Below are 16256 nucleotides of genomic sequence, written 5' to 3' on the forward strand. Positions count from 1 at the left end.
TATGACAACTTTCTTTTTTCTTATTAGTAAAAAACAACAAAGTCAGACAAAATAAAAGAGATAATAAGAACATAATGATGGTACAAGAGAGAAAATTGTTCAAAAATTATGAAATAGTTATACAAATATCATTTCTCAAATTATAATTCCTCGACACATGGCTAGGCAACCTTATATCCCTGACTGTTAATGTTATTGTTTGCAGTGTCCCAATCTGTCAGATATCCAAATTTATTTCTCTGCACCTTATCACGCCCACATTTAACTGACGCATCTTTATATTCCGATTCATTCATTTTCCTTTTAAACTTTCTCAAATTTTCAATTCCAACCTAATTCTATGGCCTCACCAACACTTAAACCAGAGAAAAAACTTGCAGATTTTCTAAAAGACAAACAAGAACCTTTCATCCTAGAAGTTTACTTGTTAGAAAGGTCAAGTTGCTCAAAAAAGTGGAGCCCATGTTCATCTAAAAGTTTGGAAAAACCTGCAAGTTCATGCTTCTTCAACAAAAACAGAAAACCTCACTTTCCATTTTTTAAAGTTTTACTAACAGCTATACATGATAAGAAGAAGAAGAAGTTTGCAACAACCAAGGACTCCAACATTACAAACCAACATGCCAACGTTGCTGTAACTATCACTCACGAAGACGAAGCTAACGAAGTTGATCAAACACCTATTGAAACAGATCGTTTCTCAACTGCTAGCAGCTCCACCTTGTTCAATTCATGCTCAGATATTGATGATGATGATGATGATGAAGATAGAGCCTCGTTTTCGTCGCATAAACATTATAATCCTCTGTTTTCTTCAGACACTTGCCAAGCTTCTGATGTGTGCAACATGAGAATCCAAAGGTATGATATGAAATGAACTCAAATTCTGGTTTACGTAATTTTTAAATTTGATCATAGCTAAAAAATAACATGTTATTCATTTTGTTACCATTATATTATGAACAAATTAAGCCAGCAAGATACAACCAATGGAAAGCACCAGAAGAGATGTATAGAAGGTAAATTACGTTAGTTTAATTCTTCTGTTACATTTTCATAATCTAAGAATAGTTGTTTGTTTCTGCATTTATTAAATTAAATAGTTGGTTAGAATTTGACTTTATAACCTCAAGAGACGATCTTAAAATCTCATAAGAGATAGTTGTAAAATGGTCGAGTGTCACGTTAATCAATTACTACTCCTTTTGATTATGTATCAGTCTGTGTGACACATGAAACATTGAACAAGGATGTTTGTGTTTGCGGTGTGGTTGTGCCGAAGAAATTCACGGAGGAATCTCTTTTATCAGCTGCTCTATTTAGTTCACTTATTCAAACATCAAAGAAAGATCATAACTATACTAAGGAACTGCAAAAGATTCTTGGGCATGATGTTTCTCATGTGATGAAATCTAAAAGGGTGTTGCACAAGACAAAGAGGTTGTTATTTGATTGTGTGAGAGAACTCACAAAAAATCTTCCAGAAAAAGATTGTAAGCAATTCATGGGACCTGAAAAGTTGGGGAAGATGTTATGGGAGAGGACAAAAGAATGGAGTAGTCAAAGAGGTGGAAATTATGAGAGAAATCTAAGTAACTTGCTGAATTTGGATTACTTGGATTCAATTAATGAATGGAGTGAATTTAAGACTGAGGTGAAAGATATTAGTATTGAGATTGCTGATGCAATTTTGGAATGTGTGATCAGGGATGTAGTAGTAGCAGATATGATTGAAATTTTATCACCAACCACACAACAAAATTAATTTCTGTTGTTGTAAGTAATATCTCATGTCCATAAGCCATTCCTTCTTAAATGATGGCTTGCTTGCTCTCTCTACCTCCTTATTCGAATTGAAAATTGAAAATTTCAAACATTCATTTTCAAAATGGAATATAGTAGACTTTGATGAATCTTTTTTTTCTTTTTTTTTGGAAAGGTGATGTTAATTATTGATTATAAGGACGAAATTTAACTCTCTTGATTTAAAATTTCTACCTAGTAGCGTGTAATTGTAAATAATTGAAATAATGAATGACACATCGATTAAATAAAAGTATTTGATTGAAGGTCAAAAACATCTCACATTTAGTTTTCTCGATTAGATTCTCCATATGAGTTTAACTTCTTCTAAGAATTAGTGTATTCATTGAATGTTTGGCCGCGAAAAAGCTCAGTGTGTTTTATTAAGGTACTCTACCGAAAATTGATGTGTGAGTAAAGTCGTGAAATGTGGATATCAACTCTTAAAGAGATGATAATCTTAAGAGTTCTACGATGAATTATATAAAATAAAAAAAGAATAATGTAATGTTTAAGTTATGAAAATAGTAATTCATCCGATGAATCGTCTTTGTTTTAGGAAGGAATGTTTGAATCGGTTATTAAAAGACATACATGAAACATGCATACATGAAATGGACATTTGAACTACTAAAAAAACCCCATAGCCAAGACCAAGAGGGCTATAATGTTCCAAGCATTTAAAGTGAAAGTTACGTGCGCGGTACGGCGGTACCCACACATACACAATCCATCGGTATCACTATTCACTTACAGTATTAATATTATACTTTCAAATTGGAATTGCTTTTGTTTGTGAGGAGGACAAAATGATGGTGTCTTCAACCACTATCGCCGCCGCTTCCATTCACCCATTAATCTTTCCATTAAAGAATAAAAGGGATGTGTGACTACCACTGTCTACTCACACTATATTTTAAAAAAGAAAAATGCTAACTTGCATCGTTAGATAGAGTACATTATATATTAGAGGGAAATGTTACTGTTTAAGAGCTTTAAATATAGAAATGTTAAAATATTAAACATAGAAATGTTAACTTGCGTCTTAGAGTGCATTAACTGTCGATCACTCTTTTAATCAACTTTATGATTTCTTTAAGAGCATTGTTATATCTCGCAAGAGGAAATCTCACGAGAGCATCACGATTACACGGTTACCCAATAAAAAATCAGTGCCTGGCGGAATACATGGAGGATGGGAGGAAAATACGGAAGCCAAATCCATTAAAACATGCCAATTGTATTGTGAATTCATTCGCTGTGAATTATTTCGCTTCACATAGCATTATTGTTTCTTTAATGGGTCATGCTAACCGGTGCCCCGGGGCACTGGTTAAGCATACCAAAAAAGGGAATTATTACCATAAAAGGAAGTTATTGTGACATTTTATGAATCAATTACACAATTTTCAATGTAATAAATAGTGTATAATTTACCTTTTTAGTATCCTTAACCAGTGCCCCGGGGCACCGGTTAGCATTTCCCTTCTTTAATTTAGAAGTGAAAAAAAAATTCTTCCCCTCTCTTCCAAAACATGCAATTTTGCATCAACTTTCAATCAGATTAAGTTAGTTAATAAAGAGTGACACTAAACAAGTTAAGACTAATGTATTATTTGTTAGTAGTTGTTGAGTAAGTGAAATTTAGAGGTACTAAGCTAAGACTACAAATTAATATATTAATATATGATTACTTCACAATTTGACAAAAAATCAATTAATTTGATTGGTATAATTAATCTAGTATACATGAAAAACCCTTTTTTTTGTTAAAATAATAACCAAAAAGTAGGATAGAGTTAAGCATTTAGTAAAGCATGAATGTATGTTGGCCACAACTTAACATTTCGTTACAAAGCTGAATATAGCCAGCCCTTACTAAAACTATAATACCATAAATTGGGATAAAGTTTCTTATCTCATCATGGTACCTAACATTTGCTTTATTAGTTTCAAATTTAAAATTACCATGCATGTAAAATCCGTTCCAAATTCTTCAGAACCAGAAAGAGAATTTTTACCTTTAACTCATTTCATTTGTGAACAAGACAATTACAAGTTCATTTATCTGATTCTTCAGAACTTTAAAATTACCATGCATGTAAAATCCGTTCCAAATTCTTCAGAACCAGAAAAAGAATTTTTACATATTATAAATGTTATTCATTTTTACTGACATGATTTCCAGTACTTGAGAACTGGTTTGTTTCACAACATAAATGGCAACAGAAGCCAGAAAATGTCTCGATGTGCCAACTTTCACACCGGCTAAGAAAGGAAAAGTGGTTGATAACTTGGCGGGGGTAAGAAAGGAGGAACTGCAAAGGATGATTGAAAAATGTAGAAACTAAGTGTATGTGTATGATCATCATCACTGTAACAGAAACATAGTCTCAGCAGCACATTTTCCTATGATTACAAGGGAACAGCCTACAAGCTCAAAATGTGATAAGTTGGTACATAGAAGGATATCCATGAATTATGATCGATATAATTGGATTCTTCAATTCTATAATAATCAAAATCTTCAACAACTTGCAATATAAAACTAACATAGTTGTGTTCTGTCTTCTAAGAAAAAAGAGAAAAACAATTCTCAAACTATTGTGCCAAATAAAAGGTATATAAAATTAACACTTGTTTCCAAAACTAAATATCATTCTGTTGTAGATAAGAATAAGAACGCAACTGTGCTAGCTCTAATATATATGATGTACAAACTTCATATACAAATAGTGGAATTGCATATTAAGTTATTTAGAGTTCATGTCGATCGAAGAGGGTTAATGAAGAGTTAAAAACATTGGTTTAGTTATCACTTATCATCACCACTCAAAATCCTTTGTAACTTGTAACTGATATACCTTCATCAGGGACCACCAACTCATAGCCTGGTTTAACAATATCAGTCACTTGGATTGTGATATCTCTTCAATCCAAGGCTATCATGTTAAGAGTCTTTCCACCAAGTGCTTCAAGAATTAATGTCTTTTGGATGATTACCAAATAATTTTCATCCCTCTTGAACAAAGCAGGGGGTCTCTCATTCACCACAAAAACTAGATCAGATAGAGCAGCTCCTAGATGTTGGTTTCCTTTCCCAGGAAGAGTAATTTTTGTGCCCTTTTCCAACAAGGTTTAATGTCTCTCTTCAAGATTTCTCCTATACACTTCAACTTCCTGTCAAAACCAACTTAGAAAAAACAAATGGCTCCTTGTTAAACCAACTTATGTTTCCACGCATTGAAAAGGATGAGGGAAAACTGTATAGGACATATTGTAGTCCTAATTTTGTGTTGATATAATTTCCTTTCAATTTTGCTGAGTTCAACCGTAAATAAGCTTGAAAATCAAACAAATCACTCGAGCATATGTCACACAATATTTCTAAATTGCGGTTCAAAACTGCAATCACCGCCGCATCGGCTGTTGTATTTTGCAGCAATATAAAAGCAATATAAAATTTTGCAGCATAGAACCAAAAACTATTCTTCTCTTATTAGCTTACTGACATTAACATCCGGAGGGCCTTCTCTTATTAGCTTACTGACATTAACATCCGGAGGGCAAAAATCCACAAAACAATATAGAACATGTGGGTACAGATACAGATAAATTTATATGCATGCTCCTTGCCCAAGTATGCAATGATCAAGCCAAAATAAGTTTATGATTGAAATAGAAAACAACCAAAACAACAGAATATAGTTGCCATCTGTAGCATAGCAACAACTACCAGGTAAACATCTGAAGTTAATTATGCAACAAAACACAATACTTTCTTTTGCACGATTCAAAATTAGTGTCACGGTTTCATTTGATTACTGTAATATGCAGCACAAATGGTATTAGATGTGCCATAGGGTCAAATAACTTAATTAAGCGACATCTTCCTTCATGTTAAGGGGATATTGACCATTGAGGTCATAGATTTGACGCTTCTTGGGGTCAACAAGAACATCATAAGCGTTAGAAATTTTCTTGAACTTTGCTTCAAACTCTTGTTTACTTCTTTTAAAGGGTACTGGTTATTCTTATCCCCTGTTAATACACAGGTTGGTAAAATGGACAATATAACGCAAATGTAATTTTATAATTAGAAAAAAATTGGAACCGTGTATAAGCAACTGTCTGTAAGTTTGGACCATTTTCATTCATTATAAAGTTTTTTGCTCACATTTACTCCAAAAGATACAAAGTTACCAGAATATTGATTAACGACATTGCTAAAGTTGTTGCACTAAATAAAATACTACTGATTACATAAGGAAATCAATCCAGCACAACTAGTTTCTGATACTCGGGGCCAGCAATTGCAGCTTCCATAGCTCCTAGAGGGCTTATATCACCTTCATTGTCTGTCAGCAGATGGCTTATATCACCTTCATTGTCCAAGAACAATTTCAGCAGATTCTTAGAAAATCCACTTACCAGCGCCACTGCTTTCTGAGTGGCCGGCACTGGGGTCGCCATCGAGTCTCTCAGATTCCAAAAAACTATTTGAGGCACAGCGGAACCATACCCTTTCTCTCTATACTTCCTAGTGATTGCTTGGTAATCAGTTTCCCAAGAGTTTGCAGATGCTTGATCAAACTCCATGTCACTGAATACAAATATCCTCTTAATCATCTGATCCTCCTTGAGATTCCCATTTACAGCGACATCCAATATGCGATCAAATACCTTCTGGAAATCAGTGTTCATCCCCCAATCCATCTTCCTCACAAACTCTGTCTTGGACTTCAGATCATCCCCCTGAATCACATGAAGCTGAGGCTCAGCACTGAAAGTAATCACCTTCCCTTTCCAAGGTTCCTCACACAATTCAGACACCAACAATCCCAATGCCACACACACGTCCATAGGGATCCCAGTCATACTCCCAGAGACATCACACACAGCAAGACAATTCCTCATCTTCCCTTTCTTGAGCAAATCATCCACCATTCTCGTCCACTGTAACTCCGCCACCTCTCCACCATCTCCACCCCCCAAAGACCGAATAATGTCATGAGGAAGCAAAGCACCAGCAGCGATCGTAGTCTTCCCCGCTTTCACATCCTCCAAATACTTCTCAAACCTCTTTTTATCATGCTTCAAAAACTTCTCTTTATAAAACTCCATGGCCACAGACGCAACCCTGTTGTAAGGGATCAATTTCCATCGATTAGCCCCAATAAACACCTCAGGCAACTCCAAAACCTTCCTCAACGGCACCAACACATCCTTCCTCAAACGATCACGAACCCTATAAGCATAATGCGCCTCCTCCACACCTTCATACTCCTCCCTAGGAAAAATCCTCTTCGCGATACTCTCACACAACAATGTCGCCCTATCAAATGAAGAGTCGACCGAAGGACACCATTTTGCAGCAAGACTAATTTTTGTGGACGACCCACATTTCAAAAACTCAATATCTTTCTTTAAACAATCAGCAAAATGATCAGAGATACAATCATGAAGAAACTTAAAATGAGGGTCACGATTATACCGTTCAACAAGCTTCTTAGCCAATACAATCTTCTTCTCTTTCTTCGGAAGCTTCTCATAAGCAAGTGCAATCCTCTTCTCTTTCTTCTCATAATCTAATGCAATCATCTTCTCTTTCTTCAAAAGAGAAGCTTTTCTTTTCTCATCCCTCTTAGCCCTCGCCGCAGCCCTCGCCTCATCCCTCACCGCAATCTCTTCACTCATCAAAGAGTCTTCATCAGTATAATCGTGAAGTACCGAAAAGGGGTTTTGGATTTTCTTAACCAAAGGGGGTTTAACTTGAACCAAAGGGGGTTTAAACTCCCATTGTTCTTGATAGAATTTTCTTACACCAAAACGGGTTTTTGATTTTGATTTTGATTTTGATTTGCGATTTTTTTTTCTATAGGCTGCTAATTTCTTTTGATTCCATTCTTGTTTCTGAATCTTGCGTATGTTGGTACCTTGCAGAAGACGGTAAAGGATTTCTGGGAGATCTTTGAAGTAACCAAATTCAGCAAGGGAAGGGACATTAGAAGCCAGGGTTTTGGGGTGGTGATGGTGAAACCAAAGAGCAGCGGCATAGAAGCCTTCACGATCGGACTTGCCGGTACCACGGATGCCGCGGAGGTTACAGACAAGTTTAAGGGTGGTGAGTGGGTTATAGGACCATGCTAGTTGAAGTCTCCGGAGGAGAGTTTCGGGGGGAGTGTCGGGGACAACATGGAAGAAGAAGTCGAGACATGGGTTGCCTGTAGAGAGAAATGTTGGTGACATATTTTCTGTTAGTGTCATTGGTGGGTTTTGGTTTGTTTGAAGGGTGTTGAAATTTGTTATCATTTGATCGATGGAAGTTTTGTTAGTGGTGGCGGTGACGGTGGTGTATATCTCGGGTGGGCCAACGAGTGTGGTGGCGGTGGCCATAGTTGTGATGAGAAAATTAAAATGAGGAGATTTGGATTGTTAGGGTTAAAGGAGAAGGCTTTGATGTGAGAATTGACGTTGATTTTGATGGTATTTATTTATTGAACGATATATATGCGTGGCGTGGGCACCAAGTACTTGCAAATCTTAGTCATTAAGAATACTGAAAGAGTTTGTTTCGTTGCGGAGATAAATAGGCAAAGAGAGTCTCAAAACTGACAAGAGATAAAGATGCAGCAAGTTTCATTTTCTATTCCATCATGACTTGCTAATCAAGTTTCATTTTTTGTTTCTGTTTTATTTTATTTTATAGTTATTATTATTTGCCTCAACTAACCCCAATTAGCACTCACTACTCGTAACAAGTCAAAGAGGATTCCTCTTGTTTGTTTTAGCAAGGTGTTATTATGTTGAGAACCACGACTTAATTAAAGGATCACATGAGTAGTTTTACCTTAAGGCTCTGTTTGGATAGCTTAAATTTAACGGAACGGAATAAAGATAACATTCCATTGTTTGGATATTTTATGATGGAATGGAACTAATTTCCCATTCCATTGTTTGGGAAGTCAACGGAAAGGAATGAATTATAACTTTTTATTCCAATTTTACCCTTTTATGTAAAAAATAACATCAAATAAACAATAATAACATTATTGACAAGCTGAACATAATTAAGGAGAAGAAACTTGAAGATTATTCAAATCTGTATACTCGGTACCTGTGGCGCAGCTTCTCCTGTTCCATCATTTAATACTGACTTTTAAAATATTAGAATTATTTTAAAAAAAAATAAACATTAATTAATTGATAATACACTTTATAATGTGTTTGAATTAAAAAATTGTGCATAAATATTATAATTTAATCAAAACATTGATTCACTCAATTATTTAACTAATTTTTTTTATCAATTATAATTTGATGGCTTATATAATTCAAACGAACAAGATGGATGTTTTACAGAGTGTGCGAGAAATAATGTGGGTGGGAAAAGAAAATTTCTATTTTAGAAAGGAGATAAATTGAAAATGGGCTTGGTTGGGCCTTAAAAAAAACCAGAAAACGGGCAAACAAACAAGGGATTTTATGACCAGTTACGAATTACGAGGTAGTTAGTTTGATTTAAGAGAGAACAGTAAAGTATGAAGCTTTAGGAACAGAGTAAGGGTTTTCAATTGATTTGGGGATTTAGGGTTTATCTACAGTGCCATGAATTTCAAAATGGATTCTGATAAAGCCAAGCTCTTCGTCGGTGGCATTTCTCGCGAAACTACTGAAGACACTCTCAAACACCATTTTACCAAATACGGTGACGTTTTGCATTCAACAATCTCTTTTGACCGCACCACCCGAATCCCTAGAGGTTTCGGTTTCGTTACTTTCTCTGATATCTCTTCTGCTCACAATGCCCTTCAAGATACCCATCTTATTCTTGGACGAAAGGTTCGGTTTTTTTCTTCTTCATTTCTTTGTTTCATTTTTTACCTTAATTTTTTGTTTTCACTTTAAAATTATGAAATTTGTTAACTTTTGAGTTTAAATGTTACTCTTTTATGATTTTTGAGTAAATAAAATAGTTGTAAATTGTGTTTGTTTGATTGGTTTCATGGTTGCTGTATATAGGTAGAAGTTAGGAAAGCAATTCCGAGAAGTGAACAGCTACAACAAAATCAATTACAGAATAGAGGGGCGAATAGCTATAGTGGTTACGAATGTGGGAATGAACATATTAGGACTAAGAAGATTTTTGTTGGTGGTTTACCTGCTAATATGTCTGTGGAAGAGTTTAAGAGGTACTTTGAGAGGTTTGGTCGAATAACTGATGTCGTGGTGATGCAGGATAGTGTAACTCATAGGCCGAGGGGGTTTGGGTTTATTACTTTTGATTCTGAAGACTCGGTCCAAAGTGTTATGATGACAAGTTTTCATGACTTGAATGGTAGGCAGGTGGAGGTTAAGAGGGCAGTTCCGAGGGAGGGGAATGTTGATTCTGAGGGTTTTAGTAAAATAAGATATAAGAGTGATAGAGGAGCGGCAGCTGAAAGTTTTCACCATTCTAGTCCAGGGAACATGTTTCCTGCCATGGCTCCTTTACCTTTGCCTACTAGTGATGGAGTATATGGATACGGATCAAATCCCTATGGTTGTTGGTACCCTACGGGTGGGTATGGGTATGGGGGGAATGGATATGCAGCTCCATCAGATGTTTATAGGAACTTATGGTATGGTGGGCAAATGGTAACTGGTCCTCAGGCTTATCATCAGGTGCCTTACGCTAATGTTATGTCAAGTGTTGTATATGTAGGTGGTAGTGTTGGAATAGTAGGTAGTGGTGCCGGAAATTGGGGGTACAATTCCATTCTTGGGTCTGCAACAAATTATAAATTTGACCAGCCTCATATTGTCAATGGATTTGTTCCATTCAATATGCCATCGCCTCATGGTGTAAAGCAGATTGTTGGCGCTTCAAGTTTTAAAGGAAGCAATGGTGAAATCTCCAGTTGACATACGGTAAAAGTTGTTGAGCCTTAATTTATGTAGGTATATACATGCTGACTGCTGCATCTGGTCTATGAAAGGTCAGTATATTCTTTCCTACATGGTGTAATAGCTTGTCATTGGGCCTTTCTATGTGTCATAAATATGTAGTTTAGCTACTTGTCTTGTTTGCTATGGAGATTATCAGTAGAGGATTCAGGCATCTGTAAAAATATTTTCATGCAAATCATTTTATTCATGCTTCTTGCTATATTTTATTCATGCTACTTGTCATTTTATTCTCCTTCTACTACCAAAAACTGTGGCTTTTTTAGCTCTTTGGTATTAACCTGATTGAGATGGTGGTTAGTGGACCAGTTAGATGATCTAAGATATAATAAATATGGAAATTAGTGGTAACAGGTAATTAATCCTTCACTAGTATTCTAAAATTTACACAAACAAATATTTCAAATTGACACTTAATGTGAGACAGGGAATATTTGTTTCATTTCATAGATTCAAATATGCATCATGAAAATGCATAGATTTCAATAGTTGTTTTTTTTTCTGTTGTTCTTCAGTAGATTTCAGCTTAAGTGTGGTGTTAATTGTGATTGATTACATCTTATAGTACGGTATTAACTTTTTTGTAACTTTTTCCAAAACTTTTGTTATTAAACTGTAGATTTCATTAAGTTTCTCTAAGCACAGAGCACGCATAGGCCATAGGTTATTTAGTCAATGAATGTAACATATGTTAAACTGCAGCGTTTGTTGCTAGCATTTCTATTTGATGTTCCCGTGTACATTACACCATTCAAATTTGGATGTTGTACAAATGTAAGTTTAAAAAGGATTAGTGCATTCTATATTTCACTTTTTTAACATTCTGTAAATTTGTAGTCCGGCTTCAGTTGGGCCTCCGCAGGTAATTAGTCAACCAAAGAGAGAACAAAACCAAATTGTTTTCTGGCCTCTGCCTCAGTTGAAGAAGTGTTTGATGTATGGAGAGGCTTTCGATGACTGCTCTTTCGGCCACCTTATTTCCTCTTTAAGTCTATAAAAATGTTTGGTAGATTTCTTCATAAAGGCATATAAACACAAAAAATTCGTTCAAGAGTTACGAAACAAACCACTTTGGAAGACCAAAAAAGCAAAATTTGATTAGCAAAATTTGAGGGTTCCTTATCGCAAGATTCAAATCTCAGGGCTGCGCCTAGGCAGGATTGCTTGGGGTGGTAGATTTTAATGTAGAATTCAAATCTCAGGGCTGCGCCTAGGCAGGATTGCTTGGGGTGGTAGATTTTAATGTAGAAATTTTCTTGTCACCCCCTCACCTGTACCTCATACCTCCCAAAACAAAAAAAAAATATAAAATACAGTTGTAATCAATCAAATTTAAATAGCAACGTTTCAGCCTAAAAAATTGTGTAAAAAAAAATTTGAAAATGGAAGTTTTTGGAATGTAATTTGTAACGAAACTTTCATAATCTAATTTGTTTTTCGGAAATTTCTAAAAATGTAACTTCTAAAATGTTCATTTCTAGTACCGAATCTCTTAGTTTTCAAAAAGGTCCTGGGACACTAATTCATGGGTACAAGTTAAAGAAAAAAAAAATGAAAAATAGTATTTTTCGCACTTTTAATAGTTGACTACACAACCTATAAAAAGAATTTTGGGATACAGTTTTAAGATATTTTATACTATATTCATTACCTTAACTAGTTTTGTAGGAAACACTTGTTTGCATTTTTCTTTCTAAAAATTGTAAAGATTTGTTTTTGTTCTGAAAATTTAACTTATTGTTCCAAATAAATTGGGTAGTATCATCAAAGGAATATATCAAACATTATTACAGTTGAATCTCATATCAAGAGTAGGTGTGTATATAACCCATCACAATGGTGATATTTTAAAAGGAATAGAAATTTTATGTGCACATATCATTTCATCAATTTGGTTGATAAATGTGTAATATTTTGTAACTATGGTCTATGAATATATTAAATTATAAAAACGTTGTTCAACGTTTCTTTCTTATTACTAAATTGATTGATAAAAAAGAAATTTGAAGGGGATAAACTACCAAAAGAAAGTAGTATTCAATCATGTGTTTGTAATTTTAACACCTTAAACTTTAAACAAGGATAATGACAACGTTTGACACAATGGAAGTGGAAGAACAATACACAGTTTTCTCCTTATTTATACATATGAGTAATGTTATCTGAACAACCATTTGAGACAACTTTTGTGACAACTACTTTTCTCTTTCTTTTTATTGGTTAAAAACAATAGAGAGAAGAAAAAAATAGAATGATAACATAATGTGAGTATGAGAGAGAAAATTGTTAAAAATGGTTGTACAAATATCATTTCTCCTTATATATTTGTTAAAGTCAATATCTAATAAGCAATCGGTTATTCCAAGTCAACACCTCAGGTTAATTTTCTAAATAGGCTCGTCAATTACAATGCGTAAAACAAACATGCAAAATATGTGTATGCAAGATCATTTTAATATACTCTAGTAAATTTTATAATTTTTCAGAAGTATATATCATAAATTTTTCATATGACTGTTTGAACGGGAGTGTAGAAAAAGAAAAGGATTGAAATGACGCGTTAGTATGCATAGGCTGGTGATTTCTGTTTGTAGCCGTCGGGAAAGATTGTTTGTGTCAAATCAACCTAGTTAGAATCAAAACTCTCTTCATCACAATATTGTTTTTTCATTCATTCATTTTCACTGATTTCTCTAAAGATTCTGTATATTTTGTCACAAACCCAACAAATCTAGTTGGCGTTTGACCTTTTCCATTCCACAGTTGGGTTGGGTTGGGTCGTGATAAATTTTCGATTTGATGGGTTAGATTAGATAAGATGTACTGTTAACTACAGCAACCGTGATTGCGGAATTATGCGGCTATTTGCATTAACACATGCCAGTAAATAAGATACTGCAAAAATTATACCATCAATGAATGCCATAATCATTTTCAAGCGCTTATTTGGATGCATTGTTTAAAAAAAATATGGGTAATGCTAGGGCCGATTAAAAAATAGGAAGCCATAAAATATACTCCATCTGTTCCGGAATAACTGACCCATTTTCTAAAAAAAGTGTCCCAAAATAACTGACTCATTTCAATTTTCAATACAACTTTTATCATTCCCAATACAATATGACACTAAATAATACTACTTTTATCATTCTCAATACAATATATTCCACTTTCCCCTTTATTTATACATTTTTCTTAATATGTGTGAAAAACAAAATTGTGTCAATTAAATTGGGACGGAGGTAGTAGCACTTATTATTTTATTAATGATTTTGTTTAATACTACATTGCAAAAGAAATGTGATTAACATCATAGCAATTATGTCAAAATCACAATGAATCACCATGATTTTAATATATCATCGTAATATTATTTTTTTGAAGGAGTAGTACTATTAAATATAGACAAATTTGAATAAAACCTCAACTAGAATGTTTTTATTTGAAATTCAATATAAAAATGTTATCTTCCGTTTTCTTTTACATATGGAAAATACTATGACCATTCCCACGAAGTAACTTAGCTTCAATTATTCCTTAAAAAAAAAAAAAACTTAGCTTCAATTATTTAGGACAAATAAATCTTGTCAAGACCAGTAGCTCAAGTAATCTTTTCCCCAGATCATACAACATTTTAAGATTAATTGTATATGAAAATTGTGATAAGATATAATTATTAGTGGGACTTGTTAAATAAATTTTTAAAAGGTGTTGGGTTGGCGGTATAAAGTTTTTTTTTTTTTTTTTGAAAGAAAGGTATAAAGTTTTCTTAAATACTATAATTTAGAAATTAGGTATGTGCCTATGAGAGTAACATAAATATAAAATAGAATAAAATTAAGTATTTTAGTGTTATGACCTAACAAAATGTCTTAACATTTTTGCTTAAGTAGTAAAACACGGTAACTTTTATTTTATATAAAAAATTAGTAAAAGACCCGTGCATTCGCACGGGTCACGTAACATTGCGATAATTATATGAATAATAATTAGATTGTTAATATTGTACAATATTTATTGTATAATATTTTTTCCTCAAAAAAATATTGTATAATATTTATAGATATTAAAGGAAAATTAGGAGTATTGAAGTAATGTTTCTATAAACTATTATTCTCTTATATATATAAAAAAATTACTAAATAGTTGAGTCACACCAATTGTGGATTTTATTTTTCTATGTATGCGAAAACAACTTTTCATGTAGATATATGAGAAAGTTGATATGATAAAACTTTAAAAACTCATGACTATTTTCAAAATCAAAATTAATGTAGTGTTTCTCTTAAATAAATTTTTCTTTTAAATGCAAAAGACTAATCGATGTTTGCACCGCACCCGTTGCAGATTTAATTTACTTGTATCTGCATAAACAAATTTTTATATACATATATGAGAAAATCGATATGATAAAATTGAAAAAACTCATGACTATTTTTAAAATCAAAATTAATTTTTAAAATCAAAATTAATGTAGTGTTTCTATTAAACAACTTTTTATTTTATATGCAAAACATTGGTCATTGTTTGCACCGCACCCGTTGTATATTTTATGTACTTATATATGAATAAACAAATTTTTATAAACATATTTGAGAAAGTTGATATTATAAAATTTTATGTACTTATATCAACATTAATGTAGTGTGTCTATTAAATAATTTTTTTAAATATTTAAACCGCACTCGTTGAGGATTTTATATGCTTCTATATCATATATGCATAAGAAAATTTTAAAGTACCAGTATGTGAAAGTCGATATGATGATATTTTGAAAACTCAAAGCTATTTTCAAAATATAACCATTAATGCAATGTTTCTATTAAATAAATTTTTATTTTATATGCAAAACACCGTTCAATGTTTCCAATGCTCCCGTTGTAGATTTTATAACCGTTAATGCAATATTTCTATCAGTTAAATTTTTATTTTATATGCAAAACATTGTTCAATGTTTGCACCATATGTTTATATCTTGTGATGAACATTATAACAATTTTTTATATATTGTTAGTAGATATGACCATGATCCGCAATTAATTTTTAAAAAACAAATAAATTAGTTTCATAGTTATCCTTGAAAATTGGTTATAGTTGTGATGAGCATTATCTCTAATCAATTTTTTAAAAAAGTAATAAATTAAATTTTGCAAAATAACCATTATGCACATGAAATTAAATAGATCATGAGTTTTAATAAGGAAGATTATGAAATTTTGTTGTACTTCAATTTTTATATATTGTTAGTAGAGTAATTTTTTAAAAAGTAAATAAATTAGTTTCATAGTTATCAAGGGAAATTGATTACACTTGTGATGAACATTATCTGTTATTATTTTTTAAAAAAAACAAATAAATTAAATTTTGCAAAACGACCATTATGCACATAAAATTAAGGAGATTATGAGTTTTAATAAGGACAATTGTGGAATTTTGCAGTACTTCGATTTTTATATATTGTTAGTAGATTTTTTTTAAAAACAAATAAATTAAATTTTGCAAAACGA

At 32.9% G+C, this 16256-nt stretch overlaps 3 protein-coding genes across 3 annotated transcripts; 2 read left to right on the forward strand and 1 right to left on the reverse strand.

The window, feature by feature from the left end:
• The first annotated feature begins 201 nt into the window (after nt 1-201).
• Nucleotides 202-1991, forward strand: LOC146942209 (uncharacterized). The gene is made up of 3 exons (XM_085756149.1): nt 202-861; nt 973-1019; nt 1221-1991. The coding sequence occupies exons 1-3, from the start codon at nt 341-343 to the stop codon at nt 1763-1765; spliced, it is 1113 nt and encodes a 370-aa protein (XP_085612275.1). The 5' UTR covers nt 202-340; the 3' UTR covers nt 1766-1991.
• A 3940-nt stretch (nt 1992-5931) lies between these two features.
• On the reverse strand, nt 5932-8359 carry LOC146942210 (uncharacterized). The gene has a single exon (XM_085756150.1). It carries the CDS (start codon nt 8197-8199, stop codon nt 6076-6078), a length of 2124 nt encoding a protein of 707 aa, XP_085612276.1. The 5' UTR covers nt 8200-8359; the 3' UTR covers nt 5932-6075.
• Nucleotides 8360-9316: 957 nt separating this feature from the next.
• On the forward strand, nt 9317-10951 carry LOC146942211 (RNA-binding protein 1-like). Its single transcript, XM_085756154.1, has 2 exons — nt 9317-9645; nt 9826-10951. The coding sequence occupies exons 1-2, from the start codon at nt 9412-9414 to the stop codon at nt 10705-10707; spliced, it is 1116 nt and encodes a 371-aa protein (XP_085612280.1). The 5' UTR covers nt 9317-9411; the 3' UTR covers nt 10708-10951.
• The last annotated feature ends 5305 nt before the right edge of the window (nt 10952-16256 follow it).

The sequence above is a fragment of the Medicago sativa genome, chromosome 3 (genome assembly GCF_051527215.1).
Source record: "Medicago sativa cultivar Bolivia chromosome 3, Bolivia_mono, whole genome shotgun sequence".
NCBI lineage: Eukaryota > Viridiplantae > Streptophyta > Magnoliopsida > Fabales > Fabaceae > Medicago > Medicago sativa.